General features: G+C 42.6%; 1 protein-coding gene across 1 annotated transcript in view; it reads right to left on the reverse strand.

Annotated features, from left to right (window-relative positions):
- The window catches only part of LOC308095176 (fibrocystin-L-like), a 50,052-nt gene that overhangs the window by 15,394 nt on the left and 10,780 nt on the right, over nucleotides 1-23,878 (reverse strand). The window contains exons 18-48 of the mRNA XM_080442134.1: nucleotides 22,881-23,035; nucleotides 22,540-22,656; nucleotides 22,112-22,270; nucleotides 21,859-21,983; nucleotides 20,345-20,508; nucleotides 19,826-19,989; nucleotides 17,755-17,887; nucleotides 16,829-16,983; nucleotides 16,379-16,501; nucleotides 15,750-15,855; nucleotides 15,505-15,612; nucleotides 15,073-15,237; nucleotides 14,617-14,738; nucleotides 14,168-14,300; nucleotides 12,410-12,602; nucleotides 11,924-12,066; nucleotides 11,154-11,258; nucleotides 10,390-10,575; nucleotides 9,992-10,162; nucleotides 9,194-9,405; nucleotides 7,542-8,520; nucleotides 7,143-7,391; nucleotides 6,742-6,891; nucleotides 5,715-5,889; nucleotides 4,640-4,796; nucleotides 4,186-4,342; nucleotides 3,851-4,060; nucleotides 2,760-2,889; nucleotides 1,759-2,000; nucleotides 1,478-1,614; nucleotides 194-1,223 (exon numbers count right to left, since the gene is read on the reverse strand). Of these exons, the coding sequence (XP_080298260.1) occupies nucleotides 194-1,223; nucleotides 1,478-1,614; nucleotides 1,759-2,000; nucleotides 2,760-2,889; nucleotides 3,851-4,060; nucleotides 4,186-4,342; nucleotides 4,640-4,796; nucleotides 5,715-5,889; nucleotides 6,742-6,891; nucleotides 7,143-7,391; nucleotides 7,542-8,520; nucleotides 9,194-9,405; nucleotides 9,992-10,162; nucleotides 10,390-10,575; nucleotides 11,154-11,258; nucleotides 11,924-12,066; nucleotides 12,410-12,602; nucleotides 14,168-14,300; nucleotides 14,617-14,738; nucleotides 15,073-15,237; nucleotides 15,505-15,612; nucleotides 15,750-15,855; nucleotides 16,379-16,501; nucleotides 16,829-16,983; nucleotides 17,755-17,887; nucleotides 19,826-19,989; nucleotides 20,345-20,508; nucleotides 21,859-21,983; nucleotides 22,112-22,270; nucleotides 22,540-22,656; nucleotides 22,881-23,035 (6,555 nt within the window). The remainder of the gene's footprint in view (nucleotides 1-193; nucleotides 1,224-1,477; nucleotides 1,615-1,758; nucleotides 2,001-2,759; nucleotides 2,890-3,850; nucleotides 4,061-4,185; nucleotides 4,343-4,639; nucleotides 4,797-5,714; nucleotides 5,890-6,741; nucleotides 6,892-7,142; nucleotides 7,392-7,541; nucleotides 8,521-9,193; nucleotides 9,406-9,991; nucleotides 10,163-10,389; nucleotides 10,576-11,153; nucleotides 11,259-11,923; nucleotides 12,067-12,409; nucleotides 12,603-14,167; nucleotides 14,301-14,616; nucleotides 14,739-15,072; nucleotides 15,238-15,504; nucleotides 15,613-15,749; nucleotides 15,856-16,378; nucleotides 16,502-16,828; nucleotides 16,984-17,754; nucleotides 17,888-19,825; nucleotides 19,990-20,344; nucleotides 20,509-21,858; nucleotides 21,984-22,111; nucleotides 22,271-22,539; nucleotides 22,657-22,880; nucleotides 23,036-23,878) is intronic.

The following is a 23,878-nucleotide window of genomic DNA, read 5'->3' on the forward strand; positions in this document are numbered from 1 at the left end:
AATTAGTATACTAAAATAACACATTTTGAGATGTGTTGACTTCAGTAATTTGAGGCTAATACAAATGCATGACCTTTTGACAAATCTGTAATGTATGAATGAATGACTGACAATTAGACTGACTGGAGTCTAAAACAATCAAAAGGAGACTAGGTTGAATAAGAGTGTTCTAACATGACAGCATGACGATCACCTGTGAGAGAGCCGTCGGTGTCAATCAGCTGCACCTCATGTTCCCATCTGAAGCCGGCCTTGTTAGGAGTGTTGAAGTACTGCACGCCGCTGAACCGCACCGCCCAGCCGCCGCAGTCATGCACGCAAGTCCCGTCGATGGAAGTCACGCCGATGGCGGCGCAGGAGGGGCGGTCGAAGTTGATGAACTTGGTGTCGTGGACGTTCATGCCGTCATCGAAAGGGGTGATGATGCCCCGAGCTGTACAGTATTCATCTCCCAGGCCTAGCTCGTCCACGTGTCCCACTATGGTGCTGTTATACACGCCGGCCCCTCCTTCCTGCTCGAACCCGCTCACATACCTCTGCATGATGCGCTTCCCCTCGATGCCGGCCTTCTCGTTGTTGACCGCGACGAAGCCGTTGAACTGCACAGCGCCCACGTTCACCCACTCGGCGCCCTTCTCGCAGTTCCACACGGTGAGCGTTCGGAAGACGGCCGGCTCGGGCGTGCTAGAGCGACAGTCTCCGTTCTTCGTCGGGAAGAAGTCCTGGAAGATCCAGATGCCGAACCAGCCCTGGGAGTGGACCGTGTTGTTGGTGAACTCCCCCAGGGGGACCTTCTTCTGGCAGATGCTAGGATCATAGGAGGGGCCGTCGGGGTGCTCGTGCATGCGGTACCAGAACCCAAAGTGGGTCCCACCGGCGGCGGCGTTGTGGCGGAGGGTGTTGTTGGCGTTGGTGACCCAGTAGGCAGCCGGGGTGACGTCGTCGTTCAGCAGGCTGGTGCTCTGCTTGACAAACACGGCCAGGTTGTACTGCAGAACGTTGCCCGTTTCGATGCCGTCTTCGATGAAGAAAGCACCGCCCATGATGTTATAAATGACGTTGTGCTCCACCAGCAGGCGGTGGGTGTTGTGGATGGTCACGGCCCTGTTGAAGGTCTGGTGGATGGCACAGCCCCGAACGTAGGACTTGAAGTTAATGTCACCCATCAGATGCCAGTGGATGGGGTAGCGACCCAGCCTAAAAGCTTGCCCTGCGTGGAATAGCTGTAGGGTAAAAACAACCGTAAGACTTCAAAATGTATCAATGGAAGATTAGGGAGTTCACCTTCAACCACTGCAGATGTAGTAATTATATGAGATTAACATACAGTAATGTACCATACAGCTTGGATATACTGTGTATATATATATATGTGTTTTATTCATTAAAATAAGTTAATTCGTTCAATTGCAGCTTTAATAAAATTTTGCTCTACACCTTCTTGTATTATTATAAAAAGTGTGAAACTATTGTTTACCTCAACATATTCCAGTCTTCCGATTGCCAGGTTCTCATTGGGCCTGGGTGCGTGGAACATGATGCAGCCTCCAAACTGGTCACTGCCCGTCTCCTCACCAAACCTTCCCTGGAAACAGGTCTGGGTGGCAAACTCACCTACAACACAGGAAACAAAGATGTAAATGAGAACACTGGTTCTCAACGGGGACCCCATTCTAACTTGGCGTCACTTAATCTCAGCATCAGTTTATGGATATCTTTTTCACAAAACATGCTTAGATGCTGGTTGTTGTAGCATACCTGTGTTGAAGCCATCAGGACAGGCCTCGATCTTGTCCTGCCATTCTTCGTGTTGAGACCCTCGCACCACAATGTTCCTGGTGAGAAGTCCCACCTCTGCTCGACCCTCAAACACTGTGCCATCAGCCAGCGTGACAGACACCCCCAGGTGAGTGTACTCCAGCGCTACAGTGAGGGTGAGTGTCCTTCCATCAGACGACACAGAGGCAATCCTTCTCACTTCGTTCTCTCTCTGACTGTGCCTGGAAAAATGTGCGTTGAGGAATTAGTAGGATACATTTTCACTTCCTTTAAAAAAAAATACAATTCCCCTTCTGTATGTTTTGAGGTTAGATGTTTTCATAAGGTGCCTGATTGTTGTTGTTGTTTTTTTTATTTCTGTTAGTTAATAGTAAATTTCAAATTAGTAACTTGTTTCCTTAATGTTGAAGTAACCTTTTACCTTAGCGCTAGGTTCTCTTGGTTGCTTGCGCTAGGTATACTCTTGGTTGCTTGCGCTAGGTATACTCTTGGTTGCTTGCGCTAGGTATACTCTTGGTTGCTTGCGCTAGGTATACTCTTGGTTGCTTGCGCTAGGTATACTCTTGGTTGCTTGTTTTTGCAGAAAATGCACTTAAGACTTCTGGTGATTAGTAGTTTTCGTTCCCTACCTATGTTGAATGCACTTATTGTAAGTCGCTTTGGATAAAAGCATCTGCTAAATGACTGTAATGTAATGTAACCTTGCAAATAAAAACACATCACAATAAAAAGGTCATTACCCAATACGCAATAACTTTATTATGAACCAAAGCATAATACTTGTATCCGCAAAGGATCTTAATGACGTACAATCAATATAAAACATTTTGATAAACATTGCAATCATATACATAGTATTGTGGGGGCCTTTTGTCTGGAACTGGAACTGGTCAAATGTGCTGTGTGGTCAGTCATGATGTTACTGCTGAAACAGATGATTTCACAAAACCTCCCCCGGTCCAATTGTTTTGTTATTTTACCTATGGCCTGTGGATGCGATGACGATCTCATCGCCGGCTTTCCATGTGACTCCCTTCATCAGGGTCAGTGTTGTGGACCCATTGGTGGCTGTCTGGGCCAAGTGGGTCCAGGGAACAGGAACTGGAATACCTGGAAAAAAATGTTCACAGCAATGACTTGCACCTTGAGGACAGGAGAGAACTGAAGGATTGCTATTGTTTGCATGTCCCTACAGGACACATACCTTAAAGGAGTAGTTCGTATTTTCTATCAATTACACATCCCGTGAAGCCTTGAATTCATGGAGATTTCTTTGTTTTTGAGCCAATAATTTGATGACGGGTCATCGGTCAGCAGGAGACTCAGTAGACTCTTTGAGTCTCCTAGTGGAGACTCCGCCGGTAATCAATTTATTGGCTAAGGAATGCGTCAAAAACAAAAGAATCTCCTTGAATTCAAGGCTTCATGGGGTGTGTAATTGATAGAAAATAAGTAATTTTTTGGGTGAACTACTCCTTTAAGAGAAACACTAACACTTAGTTTACAACTATGACATGCACCTTGAGGGTGGGTGAGGACTGAACAATTACTAAAGCCTGATTTATACTTAGTTGACCTCCAGCGTCGCACACCCCAAAACTGCAGCTCTACAATCTTGCACCCATAATAGCAGATCTACATCTATTTTGGTGCACGACACAGCATGCAACCAACTATAAGGCATATAGCATCAGGCATATTAATTACAACCTGCAGGACACAGAAACAGGTTCACAACAGTGACAGGCACCTCGAGGACGGGTGAGGACTGAATGACTGATAATAGTTACATCCTTGCAGGAGAGAGACCTTAAGTTACACTATGATCTAAGTATCATGTCACCTAAGGACAGGGTTTTTCATAGACTATTTGGGTCATGTTATTTTTCCCGATCTGTTGCATAACGTATTTTTTTGTGGTAAATGACAGTTGATTGACTGCCATTATATGACAGCCATTATATGAAGTGAAAATAAACAGACAGACAGGACCGATTACAATACACTGACACGCATTGCCGTGGGCACGGTAATAAATATGAACCCTGTGTGTGAGTGTGTATATCCATACCATGCAGATCCAGCACTCCCTCTCTGACGCCCAGAGTCTTGGTTCCATAGACAGGGAGCTCTGTGGAGCGGAGGTTTCCATGGAGTGTGATAATAGCTTTGTGCTGGAACGGCGCCCCCTCTTCGCCAATCTGGAGATGCCCACCATCTGTGATCAGGATGTTCTCTGCCTGTAGCTCGATATCCGCCTCATCAAACACCAATGTCCCTCCTGAACGCAAAGAAAGGCTAGGTAACACACATGGGAAACTGATGTACTGTATAGTCTTAAGTCATAAAAAGTCCATTGTCAAGAGATACAAACATCCATGACACAAGTGGGTTTCGGTACTGTACCTTGAATGAGGAGCATTTTGAGCACTGGGGTGCTGGTGTCCAATAGGATGTACTGTCCTTTAGTGATGACAGCAAACGAGCCCCTCTCTGGAGGAGACAGCCCTCCCCAGGTGTACCTCGATGACCACACATCGATATAGAAGAAATCGGCATTGTCCTGAGAGAAGAGAACCGAATAATTAGACCAAATGGAACAAATGTTATTCAAAGTATAATGTTACTTAATGTTAATGCCTGTGCTCTGAAGCGACAGGCATTAGGCACACTATTCACTCAGTAATGATAGGTTAAACTAGAGAATGATTAGAGTTGAATAATTCATTGTATTCATATGTATTGCATATTATGATTTAATTTCTACAATTATTACAATTATTACAATATTGATGTAAATGTAATTTAGAAAACCCTTCAAAACATATAATTAGAAAAAGGTAAAGACTAGGTTTCTCACCATCTTGGCGATCCCTCTGTCTCCAATGCTGACTCGGACCTTGGTCTTCTGGGACCTGGGCTGAGCGTTGGTCACACAGATGATGTGTGTGCTGTTGGTCGACTGGATGTCACAGACTGATCCCCCAATGGTCACGTCGACGTCATTACTGTTGGTACTGCACAGTGAGAGAGTGAATGAGGACAATCAACAACAAAAAAAGAAGTGCTGCCATGACTAACAATGTTATAGAGAAGAGGGAATAGAGGGAGGATGGGGCTGTAAACTGTTTATTCTTTCTGCACAGATACTGTAAGTAATGCCTTATTTATACTTTGTTGCATGTCGTGTCACACACTGAAAATAGCTTATCTACAAGTACAAGTTCACAACACGTTGCCTCGTGACACATTGTGAGCTTGCTGATCTGCTATTTTCGTGTGCACGACACCGGCACGCAACTATATGTATAAATCAGGCTTAAGGGATAGTGTACACTACTACAGCAACGCTTAACATTGATCCTGCATCAACCTGTCAGGGTTCATTATGCAACAGTGATCACTAGCTTTACATTATATTGCTTGAATTTGTTTTTGACAATTATTATTATTAAAAATATATATTTTATTAGCTTACAAGCTTCAGCTAAAATAGTCATGTCAGTATGTTTAGAACTACATTCATAGCAACATAAACAAAGGCCACAGACTGATTAGTATTTAATTTAATGGCAAGATTCATCGTAATGAAATCATGTTTCATATAATCACCTTCATCTCAGGCACCGACTAGTCTGAGCGCTGTGACCTACTGTGGTTATATGAATTAAACTCTATTTGCATACATAACCGTCTTGATTGAATCACCACATGTGGCACGACAAATGTGATAGGAGAAATGCTTTGTATTTGTTGTCAACGAGACTCAAACATAAAGAAAGGAAATTTAAGCCAGAAAAGATAGTCCATTGTGCTGGGGTAAAGTGAGCATTTAATTCATAGTCGTTATTAGCCCATAATCTGGGCGTGCCGCTTGCATTGTGCCATAAGCACACTATGTGATCACCAGCATGGCCTTTCCCTAAAAAACTTACCTGAAACCTGAGCCAGTGATTGTGAGTGTGCTGCCTCCAGCCGTGCCTCCTCGGCGTGGGGACACATCGGAGATCACTGGGGTTAGTGTGGTTTTGTAAGTGAAGCCATTTGATAGGTTTGCAGCACTGAACTGGTTATGGATCGTTACCACACAGCTCAGCTCTGACTCAGTGCCTGGAGACAGAGAGGAAACAGATGCAACACAGACAGACACAAACACAAAATAAGATGCAAGCACGCCCACACAAAACCACAACCCCACCCACACCCACGCACGCACAAATAAAGAAACACATGGGTCTGTCATCATCTGACATGATGAATGTACAGTACACAGAATTCACAGAATTCAGGACTGGTTGGATTCAAAATGTCAGGACTGTAGCCAGTCCTAAAAATAAACCAGTAGAAAGAATACATTCTTTCAAGACAAAAAGAAAAGGTAAAACCCCCTAATTAGAAAATTGAAACCAGGTATTTACCTGCAGGGTGAGAAAATAACACTAATGCTGAGAAAGGTTTGGTTGCTGCTGGTAAGTTTGTCCATTTAGTGAAAAAGGATACACATTCTAAAACAACGCAAATTATCACTCAATGACAATCTACTACAACCCTCAACTGCCGACAGATGTATTTTTCTCAATTGTTCATCATTCCCTTAAAATGTGTCAATTATACGAGACAACCTTTTTAAGTTTGGCTCATAAAATAATGAAAGTGTCTGTTGAATTTTGTGATCTGCTGGTGACTTTGTCCTGCAAAACAGTACATTCGTCAATCTGTGACCACCTTAACACTGATATGAAACATTACTCACCATTGTTGAATGAAGACTGACAGCAGAGTTATGCCTAATATATGCTCCATCTTATGATCGTGTTGCAGACTTAACATAGAAGATCTACTGTATAAGCTCACAACGTGTCGTGAGCTTACAGATCAGCTATTTTCCATTGTTGAATGGAGACTAGAGTTACAGTACATTCATCAATAAATATGTGACCACTTGAACACTGACATACTCACCATTGTTGAATGGAGACTGACAATACAGACGTGCCGATGTGGACATATTTCTATCAACGTCACATTCCTCCCCGCAGATGCTCACAGTGGAGGAGTGAGGATCAAACCCAGAGCCCAGGACAGTCAACCGTGCACCGCCACCGAAGCCCCCTATATTACACGGGAGGCACTTTATTTACAGCATCTCTGGACATTAGCATCAACATTACAGAATTAGAGATTTGTGCGAGAACACTATACAAATGTATGTCACCCTTACACAGTAAAATCCGGAGTGTGAGTTTAACTCTGATGGTCCATTTTTACACTCACCGTTATACTAACACTCCGGATTGTATGCTAAATAAACACTGCAGTTGAAATGGACACATGAAATATATCAATAACTACCGACTGCTTACCCTGGTTGGGCTGGACCTCAGTGAGAAGCAACTGGTAGGTGAAGACGGCCTCAGACCGTGCAAGGCCCTTGACCTGGTGACGGAGGACTACTGGGAATGATCCACCTGGATTTTCACCCACGATGCACTGGACCTCTGTGTCCGTGATTGAGGACACATTGCAGGGCACATGGTTGATGGTCACCCAAACGTTTTGGGCGTCTGTGCCAAACCCTGCTCCGGTTATTGTGATCACTGAACCACTTGGGCCTATAAATACAGATGGGAAGAGAAGGCAAGGTAACGTAAGGGACTAGATCAATGAGTGAGATAGACAGACAAGATTAGGCCCTTAACATTAAACCTGGTTTCCATATTTTGGGCATGACATTATAGTGATTTACAGACCCTCTTGCTTACCATTGTCGGGCGTGACGGAGTTGACATTAGGAGTCAGGGCCTGGGAGTAGGTGAAGTTCAAAGGTTCATACTCCACCGAGTAGACCTGGACCGTCACCATCACAAGGCCCTCATCCCTAGGCGGGGTCAAGCATTGCAGCATCCCTGGGGTTACCTCCAGGATCTTGCAGGGTGAGCTGCCCACCATCACACTGGTGTTCCCCGGGGCAAAGCCGTTCCCTGTGAGGACCAGAGGTGTGCCACCCGCCGTGCTGCCCGCGGCCGGGCTGCGGCTTGCCCGGGCGAGGCTGTTCAGGGTGGCGGAGCCGGATGCCAGGCCTTTTGTCCTCACCACCACTTGAACCTGGTGGTCGCCGGCGGGCAGAGCGCCGACCCTCAACGTAACGTTTCCATCAGTGACGGCGGTGACCTCCAGCTCCCAGGGGCCAGCGAAAGCCACCACAAGGCCGATCCACGTGCCGAAACCTGCTCCGGAGACGATTACAGCAGTGCTGTTGCCTTCGATGCTGTTGGGGGTAATGCCGGAGACTGTCGGGGTGACGGAGGAAGAGTACAGGAAGGAGCAGTCTGAGTGGCAGGAGCCTTGGATGCCGGTGTCCGTCTGGAAAGTGACATCGCCCGTGCGTGACTGGGAGGGAGCGGTGTCACAGGCAATGTGGGTGTAATTGACCGACAGGACGGTGCAGAGCACGCCGGCCACTGACACACGGCCCTCTGAGAAGCCGGAGCCGCGGATGTGAAGCCTGGTGTGGCCGGTGGGGCTGCCGATAGGGGGCACCACTGAGTCGATCACGGGGAGGACCACAAAGCGACGGCCAAAGTTGGCTGCCACGGCGACGATGGCGCTGCCCAGGTTGTTGACGCGGAGCTCCACGGGATGGGCGATGCCAATGGGTGCGCCGCTGTCTGGGCTCAGCATACAGTTGATCTCTGTCGTTGTGCTGTTGATGATGTGGCAGGGCAGACCTCCAACTGTAACCTGTACAGAACAGTTTCATTTAATTTACACTGCTTGAGTTTATTTGCATAGAGAGTCACATCATAGTGAAATCTGGACTGTTAATTTAAAGGGGGAGTAAGTCATACTGTATGTTTTTGTAATAAACAAAAAAAGGTTTTGTTAAAAAGTTAAAGCTCTATATTTAGATAATAATCATCATTGCTATAAAGTGTTTGTCCACTAACTGGGGTCTACCCATCTCTCCAGTTCCTTAGTAAACAGAAAATTCATTTTCAGGTCAGGATACCTATTCTATCCATCCAGGAGAGAGAACCCACAAAGAGGATCTATCAGCTTCAATTTTATAGCGTTCCAGTTTCAATATTATCTGCTCGTTTTTTTTTATCCTGTATCCTGTTTGAGTTCTCTCTTCTGATTGGATCAAATTGGTATCCCGACCTGAAAATGCATTATCTGTACAGAGCTGGAAAGATGAATAAACGCTTTATAGCAATGATTGCTATCTGAATATAGAGTGATTCAACACTTATTTTAATGAAACAATATCACTTACAGTACACCTTAGGAGTCTTACAATTGAGTTAAGTTAACATGTGATAAAAAATATATCCATAAACGTGAGAAGATGAAAGATTATCTATCAGTAATACATTTAGTAAGTCATTTTAGAGCAATTCAAATTGCCTCTAACCTCATTGGCACAGGCTGTGCTGCTGAAGCCCATTCCCTGCAAGGTGATGACCTGGTGTGTGGTTCCCTGGTTGGGGGAGATGGAGTGGACCATGGGCGTGGCACAGGAGGAGAAGCTGAAGGAGAGGTTGTCGGAGGTCTCGTTGGAGGGCTGGATGCACTCAGACACTGAGGCAACACACTCTGAGGCTGCCCTTCCAACCCGACGTGGACCTACTTTGGAAATGACAGGTATCGGTATCAGACACGGAAACAATTCTTTTTTTTACTTCTGCCAAACATGAGACTCGGGTAAGGGATTCACTTTGGCACGCAATTAAGTTACAATCCAACAAGCACCCAACCCCCATCCCTGCCCGTCAACAGACGCGGCCCATCCACCCTCACTCCACAAAAAAAAAAACATTTCAAAGCAAACTGCCCCGATGCAAATTTGTCTTAAGACCGAATTATACTATACTATATTAGTGTTCACTGGACCACGGTGGACAGCTTATAACACAGTGATAACAATGTTATATGTAATGTTTCAAATTGAGCATTGATAGTTTGAAAGGTGACTTTACAGGACACCAGTACTCACGTTGCCATTTGTTAAATGTCTTTTAAAGGAGATAATTCATTACCACAGTGAAACTACATGCAAGCATGATGTATATGGAAGGCTGTGGAACTCTTATGGATGCCCAATCCATAAGTGTTATGGATCGGACATTGAAGTATATATTTGTTGGCTATGGTGGCAATTTATTCAATAATAACAACCACAGTTTATTTGAATAATACAGCACATATTTACCGCCTGACATGTGCTTGGCTTCCATGCCTCCCACACTGACAGAGACTTTGTTGCTGCTCTCTTCCAAGGGCATGACCTTCACGACTCCCTGCAGCAGCCTGTTTTTGGCATCTATATAGCCACTGCTGTAATAGTACACCCCAGGAGCAGTGAAACGATAGCCGAAAAAGCCTAAGGAGAGACAATGCACAAAGAAAACAGCATGAAGTTTGGTCCATGGACTGTTGCATTCTATTCTCTCTCATTAATTGGGATGCACAAACACACACTCATCACATTTGTCCTACTGGTGAGCCAGGTCCCATCATAATTCTATCTATGTCAACAACAAAATAAGATTAATAAGATTACGGATTTGTTTGCAATCTTGGTATCTACAAATTGTGTTGGCCGAGTACCTTTAGGGGTCTTGGAGTCTCCGCTGTTGAAAGGTCCCCCTTCGTACATGGTACCACTGGGGCTTGACACACTGAATACCCTGTAGCCCACATTCTGGAAGGCTGGGGCCTCCCAGCGCCAAACCACGGTGTCTCCAACAGACACTGTCAGTGATACAGGACTCCACGCATAGCCATCTCCAAAATCTGCGATCACACACACACACACACACACACACACACACACACACACACACACACACACACACACACACACACACACACACACACACACACACACACACACACACACACACACACACACACACACACACACACACACACACACACACACACACACACACAGACACACACACACAATCAGAAAGACAGACATGGAAAAACAAGTTGAAAAATGAAGAGACAGACAGAGAGATGGACATACAGTAGATACAGATTAACACACACATGAAAGTATTGTATGTGAATGCACTATAATCTGAATAATCTGAATTCCTGCAATTCCTACATGATGATTGATGACATGTGAACATGTCTTTCATGAACGTTCACAAATTAAGTTTGCTACTACATGTATTTTAAGTATGCTTCAAAGCTGCGCACAAAAAACTACCTGTCACTTGTGGATTAACACAGACTGTTGCAAAGTAACAAATGTGCTGTCAACTACATATGTCACAGGTCGCTTACGGCAGGTCCCTGTAAAATAATCCTGCTCTCTATCCTGCTGCAATGTTGTGTGACAGGTGAACAATGACACCTACCACGATGAGAGCCTTGGTTAGTGACGGTGTGGGTCTTCTCCTCTGACTGTATGACACATTGTAGCTCACCCTCCGAGGCAGTCATCACCTCACACTCAGTGCCTCCTGTAGAATCCCCATCCGAGATTTATGAGATCATATAGAAAACTTATAGCGGTTGGTGACAGACTTATATTATATTGCTTTGACATAACCTGCCTCGTGTTCCATCCCTGTGGACTCAGGGTGGGAAATAAGCAGCCGCCACCAGGCAAAATGTAACTTCATCCATGTCTGGTAAGTTTATCTACTCTACCAGCCATGTTTGGCAGGCGCCAACCACTTGTTCAATTCTAAGACTCAGTAAGCTGGTAAAATAAGTGAAAGTGGCTGGTGCATATTTGCAGCATATTGGAGTAATTTGGGCCTACTTTATGAAAACAAAACAAAACATTGTGAAATAGAGAGTAAAATTGCTGGTTTAATATTAACCACTTAAACCATACACTACAGTACCTGTACTTCGTTGACTGGGGTCCCCCAGGGGTCTGTACTTGGCCCTGTCCTTTTTTCCCTCCACACCAAATCTCTTCACCGAAAATAGCTGATGTACAAGCTCACAATGTGCCGTAATGCGACACAGTGTGAGCTTGTAGATGTTCTATTTTTGCCAAATGTTTGCCTATTACATGACCAGAATAGTGATGCTAGGGTTCATGTGGTTAAGCCTTACAGGTTTATGTGGCCAGGGGACAATTATTTGTCAAATCAATCTGGATCATGTTGCTTACCAATGGTGACTTGGTTGTCTGAGGTGTTTGTGCTGAAGCCAGAGCCAGCGACCGTCAGTCTACTTCCTCCCAGCAGGGAGCCCAACATGGGAGAAATGCTGTAGATCTCTAGGATGTATTTGATGGTGGCATTCACGCCACTGCTATGGAAGAAATAACAGGAAGATCCCAGTTGTATTTTTGGTTCCCATCAAATTTTTAATCACTGAAGGAAACATTCATCACTATTTTCTAGCTCATATAGAAATTATAATTCACAATGGAAGTGCACATGCGACTTTGTGACGTGAAAACGAATTTGTCACTTCTCACAGCTATTGGTAACACGGTTGATTTGGAAATGCACTGAAGTTGTATGTTGTATAATAATGATGATGACAATCAGGGCAGGTACTGAGTGTATTGATTGGCTAGAGCAACATATGATTGGAGGCCGTTGTGCTTCGGCTACATGACAGTGTGTCTAGTCTAGACCGTTTATAGTACCTTGTCCTAGGGTAGCCACTGTTGCCAACCTGCACATCCACGTCGTACATGCCAGGTGGAAGCACAGGAAGACGACAGGTGACATTAGAACTCGTCCACACCACTGTGGGACATTTTTTCCTGCCGACAAACACGACACTGTCGTTGGCTTGGCTGCCAAAGTTTGAACCCAAGATGGTGAGGATTCTGTGTCCTAGAGAACAGACAAACAAACAAAACAAAAACCCAACGTCATCAAATCTATCATTAGTACAGCCTGTTTCTATGATGAGGTTCCTGTCATTGAGGTGTCAAAGATAATCAATGCTTTTCAAATGTATTGACAATGGCCACCGGTAATACCCATATCTAATCTTGGACAAAGCGGTGCTGATTATGCAACAGCTAGAGTATGCTTATTTTGACAGTTGGCTCTCCATTTGTCTTTGGAGAGCCGTACTGTAATTAGGCAACATGACACGCATGATGTTGTTTTCAGTCTCCAGCTCAGTTTCGAGACGAAACAGAGGAAAAACCAGCAGGTCAACATAACAGTCACATGGAAAGATATTGCAAAAGGTTCTCATGCACTGTACACAGGGCTCCTGGTGATGGAATCTGGGGCTGCGTGCCAGAGCTTAATTAGCAGCACTGAATGCAAAGAAATAAACACAAACAAAACATGTAAATGCTACTATTCTGGTTGGACTTGGGTAATTACAGTGACGCACTAAAGAGATGATATGCACGTTCAAAAGGGTAAATGTAAATGCAGAGGAATTATTTTTATTTTCTTCCCCTCCAGCAGTGCTTATGAAAGATATTGAATGCAAAGGAACAAACGCAAACAAAACATACATTACATGTAAATGCTAATATTCCGGTTGGACATGGGTAATTACAGTGACGCACTAAAGAGATGATATGTACGTTCAAAAGGGTAAATGTAAAAAATGCAGAGGAAAATTATTTATTTTCTTCCGCTCCAGTTTATGAAAGGTACTGTTGATGTCACAGACACCATGTTACACCACCTTTGACTAATTGGTTTCGTGAGAGAAATAGGCTGGGAAACATCAGTGAGCTTGCATTAACTGAACATAAAATGAACAAATTTTCTTGTTTTCATCTACAGTGGAGTTATATGCCAGGTGGACAATGGATTTTGTCATCCCTGGCGTATTGGTTTTCTTTTGACCTTTGGAGAGAATAGCCCTACTGCATTAGGTTGGACGCTTTACAATACATTTACAGTAGCTACTGTACATCAAAGAGCTTAATCCAAGTTACATTTTCTTGCTCAAAAGGACATCCTCTCAGTTTACCCATCTCAGGTACATTATAATGGCTGAATGGTTTTCAGTGTAACAAATGCATGTCACAAACCCACAGATTAGAATGCCATTCAAGAAACAGACGTTGCCTTTAGTGTTGAAACGTTTGACGTATATATTGGTCTAACTCTGTGGTTAAAATAATAATTCTGTAAAGAAAGAGAAGGTCCGCACACCGTCTTAATGCTCCCAAAACAATTTATTAATAGAGCAGTATTAACCGCGGTTAATACCGCTCTATTAATAAATTGTTTTGGGAGCATTAAGACAATGTGCAGACCGTCTCTTTCTTTACAGTGGATCTATTCTGATCCAGCACCCGTCGAAATGTTGGGATGTGCGTGCACCTCTTGACCGCTATAAAATAATAATTCCCACAGATATCTTTGTTTTCCTAATGTGAATTTTAGGATGTCATTGTAAAAGATATCTCTTCTTTACTCACCAGTCACAGTGGTGTTGTGTGGACTCATGCTTGTGATCAGTGGTGTAAGAGATTCATCATAGGTGAAAGAGCTGGATGCTGTCTCAGTCATTGTTCCAACTAAAACTGTGACTGTCTCTGTTCCTGCAGTTCCCTGAAAAGAGAAACAAGTAAAAAAAAAAGAATGAAAAAGGGCATTGCCAACAAATTAAATATATTCTTAAACTTTCAACCATTCAGGGCAGATTTAGTCAAGCCTATATACATTCTTCTGCAATACTACGCCTCACATTCAAACAGTACAATTGTGCACATTTTCACCTGGTACCAGGCCTCAAACCACTTTGACACTTTTTTGCTTAAACCACTTACTGTATACCGGTATATAAACTATACAACTCGCTTGACAAACATTTTTCTTCTAGTACAGTAGTTTTGTACAGATATACATTTAGTTTTGTATTACTTACAGCTTGGGTCCTGCATTTCAGTTCACTGTCACTTGCATGAACCACTGTACATTCCTGACTGCCAATCATAACAGTAGCATTCTGGCTGAAGCCAAACCCTGTCACTGTCATAAGTGTTCCTCCTGTATGTGGGTAGAATAACAAAACACAATTGTAGACTCTAGTTATTTTGTATGCAATACATAATACAGCTTAGTTTATTACATGTTGTTGAAATGTCATTTTAACTCATTTTATTCCTGTCAAATTGGTTTGCTTTATTCTTCTTTAACCACATTTCTTAATTTTTTCCCTATGTTTTAGCATCACCTATAAAGCACAGTTTTGAAAGGTCTCTCACCCAAATAAAAATGTTCTTATAATATTTGTTACTATTGAATGACTTTAGTCAATGAGGTTTTTTGTCCAGTTTCAACACAATTTGATACTGTGCAGTGTGCACACATGGTACAGTACCTGCCACGCTCCCAGAGCTGGGCGAGAACGCAGACACAATCAGCTGGTAGGTGAAGTTGAGGACATCGCCCCCCGAGTAGCTGGCGTGGCCCAGAGATGGGAAGGTGACAAACACTGGATAAATGCCAGTGCTAGCATTGCTCAATCTGCACACCTGAGTGGTCACTGAACAGAAGAGAAAACAAAAACAAAAATGTCTTAAAGAAAAGAGACAAACACATTAATTGGTAACACTGGAAACATAAGTAAACAGTTCAAGTGCAAATTTCAGCATTTAGAATAGGTTGTGCTTCAGCCTTGTAAGTGGATTATTTATTAGGGTGATTTTCAAGTATTACACAACATTATTGTGCATTAACAATACTGTAACATACTGAACTATATATATAAAGAGGCCAATAAGGCAATTGTAAAGCAAACAATTTCACTTACAGTTGAACTGTTGAACTTCACATCTTGCGGGTCCCACCATGACAGAGGCATTTTCACTGCTGAATCCAGTTCCCATTATGGTCAGAAGAGTCTGCAGACCATCTGACCCTGAAACGTCCAGTCAGTCACATTAATCCACAGAGACAATATTCCACGTCTTTAATTATATCCACAGTTTTGGTAAAATAATTTATTGAAATTAAATTAAATCTATTGAAAGAACCAAAAATGTCTTAATAAGGTACCTTGGGATGGAGTGATTCCAGTTACAATGGGGGTCCTCTCTTCCAACCACTCAAAACCACAGTTTCCAGAACACTTAGATGGAATGCCATTAATATGAACCTCCACCTGCAGACAGCATCGCAGTGTTTAGACACTTAAGCCAAATGTATAGTTCATTGCAAAGCCGCCAGCTCAAGGAAAAAAGCAGATTGTTAGCTGAAAACTACACTTTTAGTTGACAATCAATTACTTTGGCCGAGCAACATGGCTGTACGATTAAGCTGGATCTGTATTGACACATCGTTTATGAAAAGGTTTTGCAATACAAAGGTGGGAAGGTGTTACTACTCGCGTGTGAAAATACCACTGTCAGAGTTATGTCATTGGGAGAACAGAGGACTCTGCATGTCTGTCTGCTCGCTGCTATCGCTTGCACGCACAAAGCACTTTAGTCAAATGCAAACATGAAACCTTTTGCAAGACCACAGACCAGACATGAAAGGCGATGTACTGGATGGTGCGTGATTTAGAGTTGGCTCAGCTGACACAAAGAATCATCAGCAGTGGTCACAATAGACAATGGATAGATGAATAATCCTATAACTACTGTACCTGGGACAGGAAACAATAGCTTAAAAACGTTCAGTACCTGAGGTTTGGGTTCCCACACACGTAAGAAATCTCCTGTCACACTTCGTATGAAGAGCCCTCCCTTTTTTATCTCTCTGGCTGTCACGGCAGGGTTGTTGCCCACAACAGATGAGGAATTGATCTGTAACAAGAGTGAAAAGTAACTTGTTACCAACATTTGCTGTCTATTTACCTGCGGATAACCTTTTGGAGTACATGTAAGTCACTAGCAGCACATATTTTCTTAGCACTATAAATGTTTCTCCTACTGTTTTATTACAGATTCATTCAGGAGTGTGTGGTTGAAAATAGAAATGTCTAACATAACATAACATAATGATAGTATGATATAGTATGATATGTGTGATATGTATCACATTAGAGTCTGACCAATCTTGGGAACCCATTCAGTAGAAAGAAGGAAAGAAAAGAAAAAAGCAGGATCTGTCTTGAGAGATTAGAGTCTGACCTGCATGAGAGGCTGGTCTCCAGGCACGGTGAGCCACTTGACCCTCCATATGGGGCGTCTGCAGCTCCCTACATCGCTGACCTGCACCTGTCCCATGCCTGGAATACCCTCCAGGGCATACTTCAGGTCATCCTCACTGATGTCCACCGACAGACCTGAGAAAGGACACTGGTCACTCGCTACACTTGCTTCTACAGCCGTAACCAAATTGTCATTTAACAACAACACAAGTAGAAGCTAAAATAATCTGCTACTTAAAGGGATTGTTGGCAACATTAAGCCTACATTTGAAAAATATCTATATATATATATTTTGCATTTTTTCCCCTCTATCAGCCACTATATAATGATGCTGGGGTGTTTTCCTGCATTGAAACACAGTCCTCTTTCTGAAATCGTATTTTCCCTACTGTTTATGTTTGTAGCGGGCCGTAAATTAACGCACGCATGTGCGCATCCGTGCGCGTCCGTGTCCGTGTGAACTTTTTACTTTCGTTTTGAAAACGCGGGCAGTTCCGCGAATTGTATCCGAATAAAGTAACCTATATTCGGCATGGCCCGTTTAGAAGTCCCCTTAACTCTATGGAAGTCCTCCCTACGTCACCCCCTGGTGGTCGGGGAAACGAACTGCTGGAGTTTTTTTCTTTGTTTATCTCTGAATCGCCTACAATCCCTTTAACGTATTTACTGTGCAAGGGTAAGACAATACTCTGTTAGCATCATGTTAGCAAACATGGTGTAATTCCAGAGACGCAAAACGAAAGCCCTTTCGAGGGTCGAGCTTGGGTCAGTGGGAGCTTAGTCTGCAATAGTAGGTGTTGATTTTTATCTCTGGAACGGGACAAATTCAGCTAGCAGCAGTTTACAGCTGTTATGCAAATCACCAAGTGTGGGCACGGCAGCCTCTCACATCTACTGTACAATACCTTCAGCGCGTCCTCCATAAATCTCCACATCAAAGGACCCATTCAGGGGCGGGGTCGCCCTGTCCAGGCGAGTGACAGTGAGCGTTGCTCCTCCCTCCTTGTACTCGGTCATGTCCTCTGTGTGGTTTGACATCTGATTCACAGAGCAAAAGAGTGGGACAAGTTACAAAGATACTGACTGGTCCCTGTGTTGCCATCAGGGGAAGGTGTTCAAAAGCAGCACACTGTTTGCTGGCTTTTGGCTGTCATAGAATTATTAGAATCTTATTTATCAAGTACAGTAAAGACATTTGAGTTGGCAGCATTAGTACAAAAGATATTGACATTCACAACAACACTACAATATGTACTCATATGAGACGTAATGATGGAACTTGTAAGACTAGGAATCCCCAGCATGTCTAGTTAGATTTTTTTGGGTCTCTTTTGTAAGTAATTATTTGTCATTTATACTATTTGGGTGTAAAGAACATTTTAATGTCAAGACAAATATTTCCTAATGTCTGTTGTTTGAATGTCTTGGATATCTTGTGTTTAATTGTCTGCAAAATGTACCCAAAAAATATTTATACTTAAAAGAGAAAAACCTCAAATGTAGTATATCATATTTTAGGAGAGCAGACAAAAGTACATTACCAATATGATTATCCAAAAACTTAGAAATGTTTTCTGTTTCTTTTCCCCATAAAATTGTGGGCAGTTTTTTGTTTTACAACACATGGACTGTCAACATAGCACAGAAACAAAGATGTACATGATATGTAATTCTCAACCATTTAAAGCCGTTGGAATGGCTATAACATGGGCCAACAAGAGTGACGCAGCAACCATTTGGGTATTCCATTTGATTAAAACAATAACTCCACCTATGTCTGGCAGAATCATAGACAGTAAGGACATGCTGTATACGCTAACAAGCAGAAAAGATCCCCTGGGGGGATGATGCTACCACTGCAATCTGTTAGGCAAATCACCTCACTACTGCACATGTCATGCAGGCACAGGGGTGGATCTGATCATATTGGTGCCTGCCTGTGCTGGAAGTTACTACACAGGTTGCCTTCTGAATATGACCCTTGGTTATAGCAAACATAATTGTAATTTTTTCAGGAAGATTCTGTGTAGAAATACACTTTAGAGGGTTAGGGTTCGTGGTTCCCACACGGTGGGCCACGGCTCACTGGTGTGCCTTGAGACACGGTCAAATGTGACGACAGTTTCACTGTTTCAGCCCAGCCCTGCACATGAACTCTGCAGCCGCACTGAGGCCCCTGCTGGAAAGCATCCCAGCCCAAACATTAACGTAACTAATAATTGGGCCCCGTAATAATCCGAAAACGGGAGCGAAAATATATATATATATATATTTTTTGGCCCAGCGGCCCACTGGCCCAGCGGCCCACCGGGCATTTGCCCGGTACGCCAAATGGCCAGTCCGCCGCTGTCCTCATTACGCAACAACCAAATCAATTCTCTGTGTGTACAATGCTGCTGCCCCACGTCCCTCCTCCCACTCAACTGTAAACGGATTGGCTCGAAATGAATGTGATGGACAAGAGCCGATTCACGTTTTGAATGAGGATCCAGACCGCTTCTGATATGTGCCATGAATATCAGATGATGTGATAAGTTTACAGCTATAGCCAATAACAGCTGGCATAAGCTACACATTTTATTTTATAGTATTATTATACTGTATGATCGCTCCATTCATCACAGTTGAGTTTGTTTTCAAGTGGCCTGACTATTTTGAGTAGCTGCTTTTTTTCAAATGCCTAGGTGTTAATAATAATATATCACTTTCTTCAAAGAAGCCTTTTAGAAACACTGTACCAGTGGTATTGGTAGGCATATTGTTATTGAATAATGCACTTTATATTTTTTAATAAACATATCAATATAAATTCACATCAACATTTGGTCAATTCTGCTTATTACCCCATATAGATGTGTACGCGTGCACATTTACTAGTTAAATATCTCTGAATATAATATAATATGATGTATCCTAAATATGATGTGTATTTAAACAATTATACACTGAATTAAGGCCATTCAATGGATCAGTTACCTGTAGAAAGCCAATGTCTAGCAGAGGAAACCCAAAGGCACAGTCTTGGGGTGTGGCTGTGATCTCATAGATGACCTGTGATGTGTCTGACTTCTCCACAGTGATGCTCTCAAAGAAACGACCAGAGCTTCCAAAGGGCTGAGGCTTCCTCTTGCGTATGACACCTATGAGAAAGAACACAAGGAAGGAAATCAATTAAATCCTCTGTATATTGTGCAAGGTCACTACCGCTGAGAGGTAAGGTACCTTCAAATCGATGCATTTTATTGAGTAAATAAACTTAATTTGGTCTGATTCTATTCAAACAATCATCGGTATGCATGAATGTAATGCAGAAAACATGTTATTCAGTTACATAATGAAATAGGCATTGCAACACCAACATTAATCAAATAAAGGTATCAAAACATGCGTTCTTTTGTTTAAATCATGTTCATATATTTATCCAGTACTTCTCCAACAATATTACATTTGAATTTGAAAAGCGAACCAAAACTAAAGTAAAGGAGTATACTGTACCATTTTCATCCCTTGTGGTTCGGCTCTTTCCGAGCTGAATGGCATCCACAAAGAAATCTGCACCAGAGTCATCTTTTTCCAGATAGAGTTCCAACAACTGGTGATTGCTTCCAAAGAATTCTGTCTGCAGTGGACTCAGCAGGTCAACACACTTGTAGCTCCAACTGTCAACAAAGAAAAATATTTAAGTGCCCAATACATAGTTGGTTTATTATCACTGGTTCCACAATGTGATGTGAATTCGGTGTTAGCCATGAACACAGGCCCCAATATATTAAACAGCAAGTTGTTCGACAACAAGTTGTACTGTACATGTCAAGAACATCTCCCGACCTGCTGGGTGAGACATACTAGGTCAAACAGCATGGTTTTGGACCCATATGCAGTAGGAAGCAATTATGTGCACAGGATCCATTCATTCCTATCAGAATGAGCGCAACACATGCACTGTCCAAGACGCCTCGTGGTGCTTGTTGGCGTGTCTCTCCAACCCATATGCAAAGGAAAGCGACATTGATAAGCAGCACTCCTCTCCAAAAGTTGAACTATTTTCTACTTGAGGCGCCCAGGGCACTCTGCCAAAAAACGTTGAGAGCACTGAAACATGATGCTCAGTGCTAGGAATAGGAGTGCTCCAGCACCTCTTTACCATAAAAATGCATGTCAGAAAAGCACTGAGAGGGGGCAGCTCAAAAAAATATTTCTGGGTGCATGGCCCCTTAGAGCAGTGTATATCAACCTTTTTTGTGCCAAGGCACACCTGGCATAGCCAAAAAATCCCAGGGCACACCTAGATATACGGTATATATATATATATATAATTATATATATATATACGGTATATCTATATACACACACTAGGGGTGTGCCGACTAATTTCACGAAACGATACGATACGATATTGGGCACACAACTTCGATACGATTTCGATACGATACGATACGCACTTTTTTATCATGAAAATATATGGGGGAGAAAAAAAGCAAATGCAAACAAATATTTCTGTTTTTGCATTATTCAGACATGCAAACTTGTAGCTTTTCAGCTTCCACTAGCCGTTTTGAATCCAAATAGGGCAATAGTGTGACACCTGACCCGAAAAAAAAACAGCATGTTGTCACCCTTTTCACCTCGGGGCTGTTTGCATGCCTGATTATTATTATTGTTTTTTTTTTTTTTTTTTTTAATTATATTTTTTCAAACCTTCTTCAAACGGCGCGGCACACCTCAGCAGTAGCCCCGGCCCAAAATTGGGACGTTTGCCAGGGTTGATATACACTGCCTTAGAGGACATTGAAGTGCTTACTCTCCCCTTTTTCAATATTTTTGATTTGAAAATTTTATTGGAGGATAAACCCCTTGAGATGCAGCATCTCGTCTTCCAGGGGGTGAGATATGAGAGATTGACAAAATGTACATGCTTATATCTTTGTTGTACTGAGCAGCAACAGATACAATTCACTTTGGGTTAAGTTGACATATTGAAATCATTGTGAATGATGGTTGTCACTTACTTGTGCTCTTTGTTTAATTGTGGTAGAATTGTTGTTGTCTCTGTTTCGGTTTGGCCCTGGGTGTTGCGGTAAGTGAACTTGATCCTAATTCCATCATTCAATGCTCCTTTGTATGCAAAACAAAGCTGGAAAGAAAATAATCGAAGAATGTTTCTGATTCTTTTATCCTATCCATTATATATTTAAAAATCTATCTAACACTCGCCATCTCTGCAGACTGAAAAGGGCCAAATAAGTCAAGTAAATATCTTACCATGGAATACTGCTGCAATGAAATCGCTCCATATTTGCCACCAGATTCTATATATAAGGTATAATTTATCTTGAAAAGGACCTCAGGATTCTTCAATGACCAAAGGCCACAGAAAGCCTCCGTATCCTTCACAGGTTCCCCTCGATTATCACCGTTGTACTAATGGGTAGTTGGGCACAAGACGTCAGAACATAGTGAGAAATCAAAGTCTAAACTCATTGACTTCCCATGAGATCACTTGGTGAGATAACAGCAACAATAACATTCCATTATAAACTAGCTAAATACATACAGTGAGCCATATATTTTGTTAATGGGTTTGCATCCCCAAAGACCGCCTTGTCCACCTGCATGGTTTCCCATAGCAGTGGCTTTATGGTGTCCCCCTTGTCATTGATTAATACTGTAGTAATGTTATTAGTTCCCACCTGATCCCGAGATTCTTCGTCTTCAAAGTCTCTGGAGTATTTGACATTAGAGCTCTCCTCTGCGGTAATTTCACTGGGACACTCGGCCTTTAACATGTCCTCCAGAGCCGATTGCACCTGTTCCCACAAAAACAGTCACTGGCTAGTATCACCTTTATTCAAGGAGATTTTTGACAAGACACACTTTTGCAGAAATCAAACCTGTGTGTATATCAATTAGAATGTAGTCTCTCTCATATTACCACTTTACCACTTGATGTTTAGTGCCTTTTGTTTATGCTTCATCTAATTCCATATGCACATGCAAATTAATATTAAACCTTTTATTCAAGAGAACAGACCTCAGACTGAGATGCATTGAAGGCGATGGGCTTTGTAGGTACTCCACCCCAGAGCAGAGTGAAGGTAGCCATGTTGCCTTTGCCTTTTGTCACCTCCATGACGGTGATGTTGGTGTCAGACCCAAAAACCTCATACTGAAGAGGCTCAAAATCACCTGTAGTCATTACACACAGAATGTTAGTTAGGGAAAGTTAGCAAAACCTTTGACCAATCGGTAAAATAAATACTGGTACTTACTAATAGCTTTCTTCAAATGTGTTCATACAGGTATCTACTATCACCTCTCAATTTCTTCCAGCCCAACTCCGATGGGAAACTTTATGGGAGCCAATCAAAACCATAGGGCCTGGGCAAACAACTAGACATTTTTTAATTGGCCAATATGAACTTATGGGATGTCTAATTATGGGGGTCCTGAATCCATTCAAACCATTAGTTTTTAGTAAAAATTACTAAATAAAATCGGCCACACCTACTTTTCAGGTGTGGCCGCTTATTTAGGTGTGGTCACTTATTTATCTTTGTTGAGTGGTATATTTGAATCGTGGGGTTCTTAGAAAGTAATATAAAGTAAATAAAGATATCGCATTTTCTTGTGTTGTGTTTAGTTTGCGTAATTTGCAGAAAGAAGGTAACTCTTATGGATGGAATGGCAGTGGTACAGGCAATTGGAAAGCCATCATGGATCATGTGCCCAGTAGGCTGACCATTTCACATGCCACACTGAACAGCAAGTCCAAAGAGTATAGGGAGATCCATGTAGTGTATGACCACTACAATCTCCCAACTTTACTGAAGGAGGCCACACGGAAAAGATTCCATCTTTACTGAAGGAGGCCACACGGAAAATATTCCACAGAAGAGATTCCATCTTTACTGAAGGAGGCCACACGGAAGAGATTCCAGGGTGGCAAGCCTCCAAGTTAACTACTTAACATGTGGAAGACGACACACCATTGGGGAATGTTTCAGCAAAACAGTTCCTGTCAAACAGCAT

This window comes from Gymnoscopelus braueri (assembly GCF_963280865.1).
Source record: "Gymnoscopelus braueri genome assembly, chromosome: 11".
Lineage (NCBI taxonomy): Eukaryota > Metazoa > Chordata > Actinopteri > Myctophiformes > Myctophidae > Gymnoscopelus > Gymnoscopelus braueri.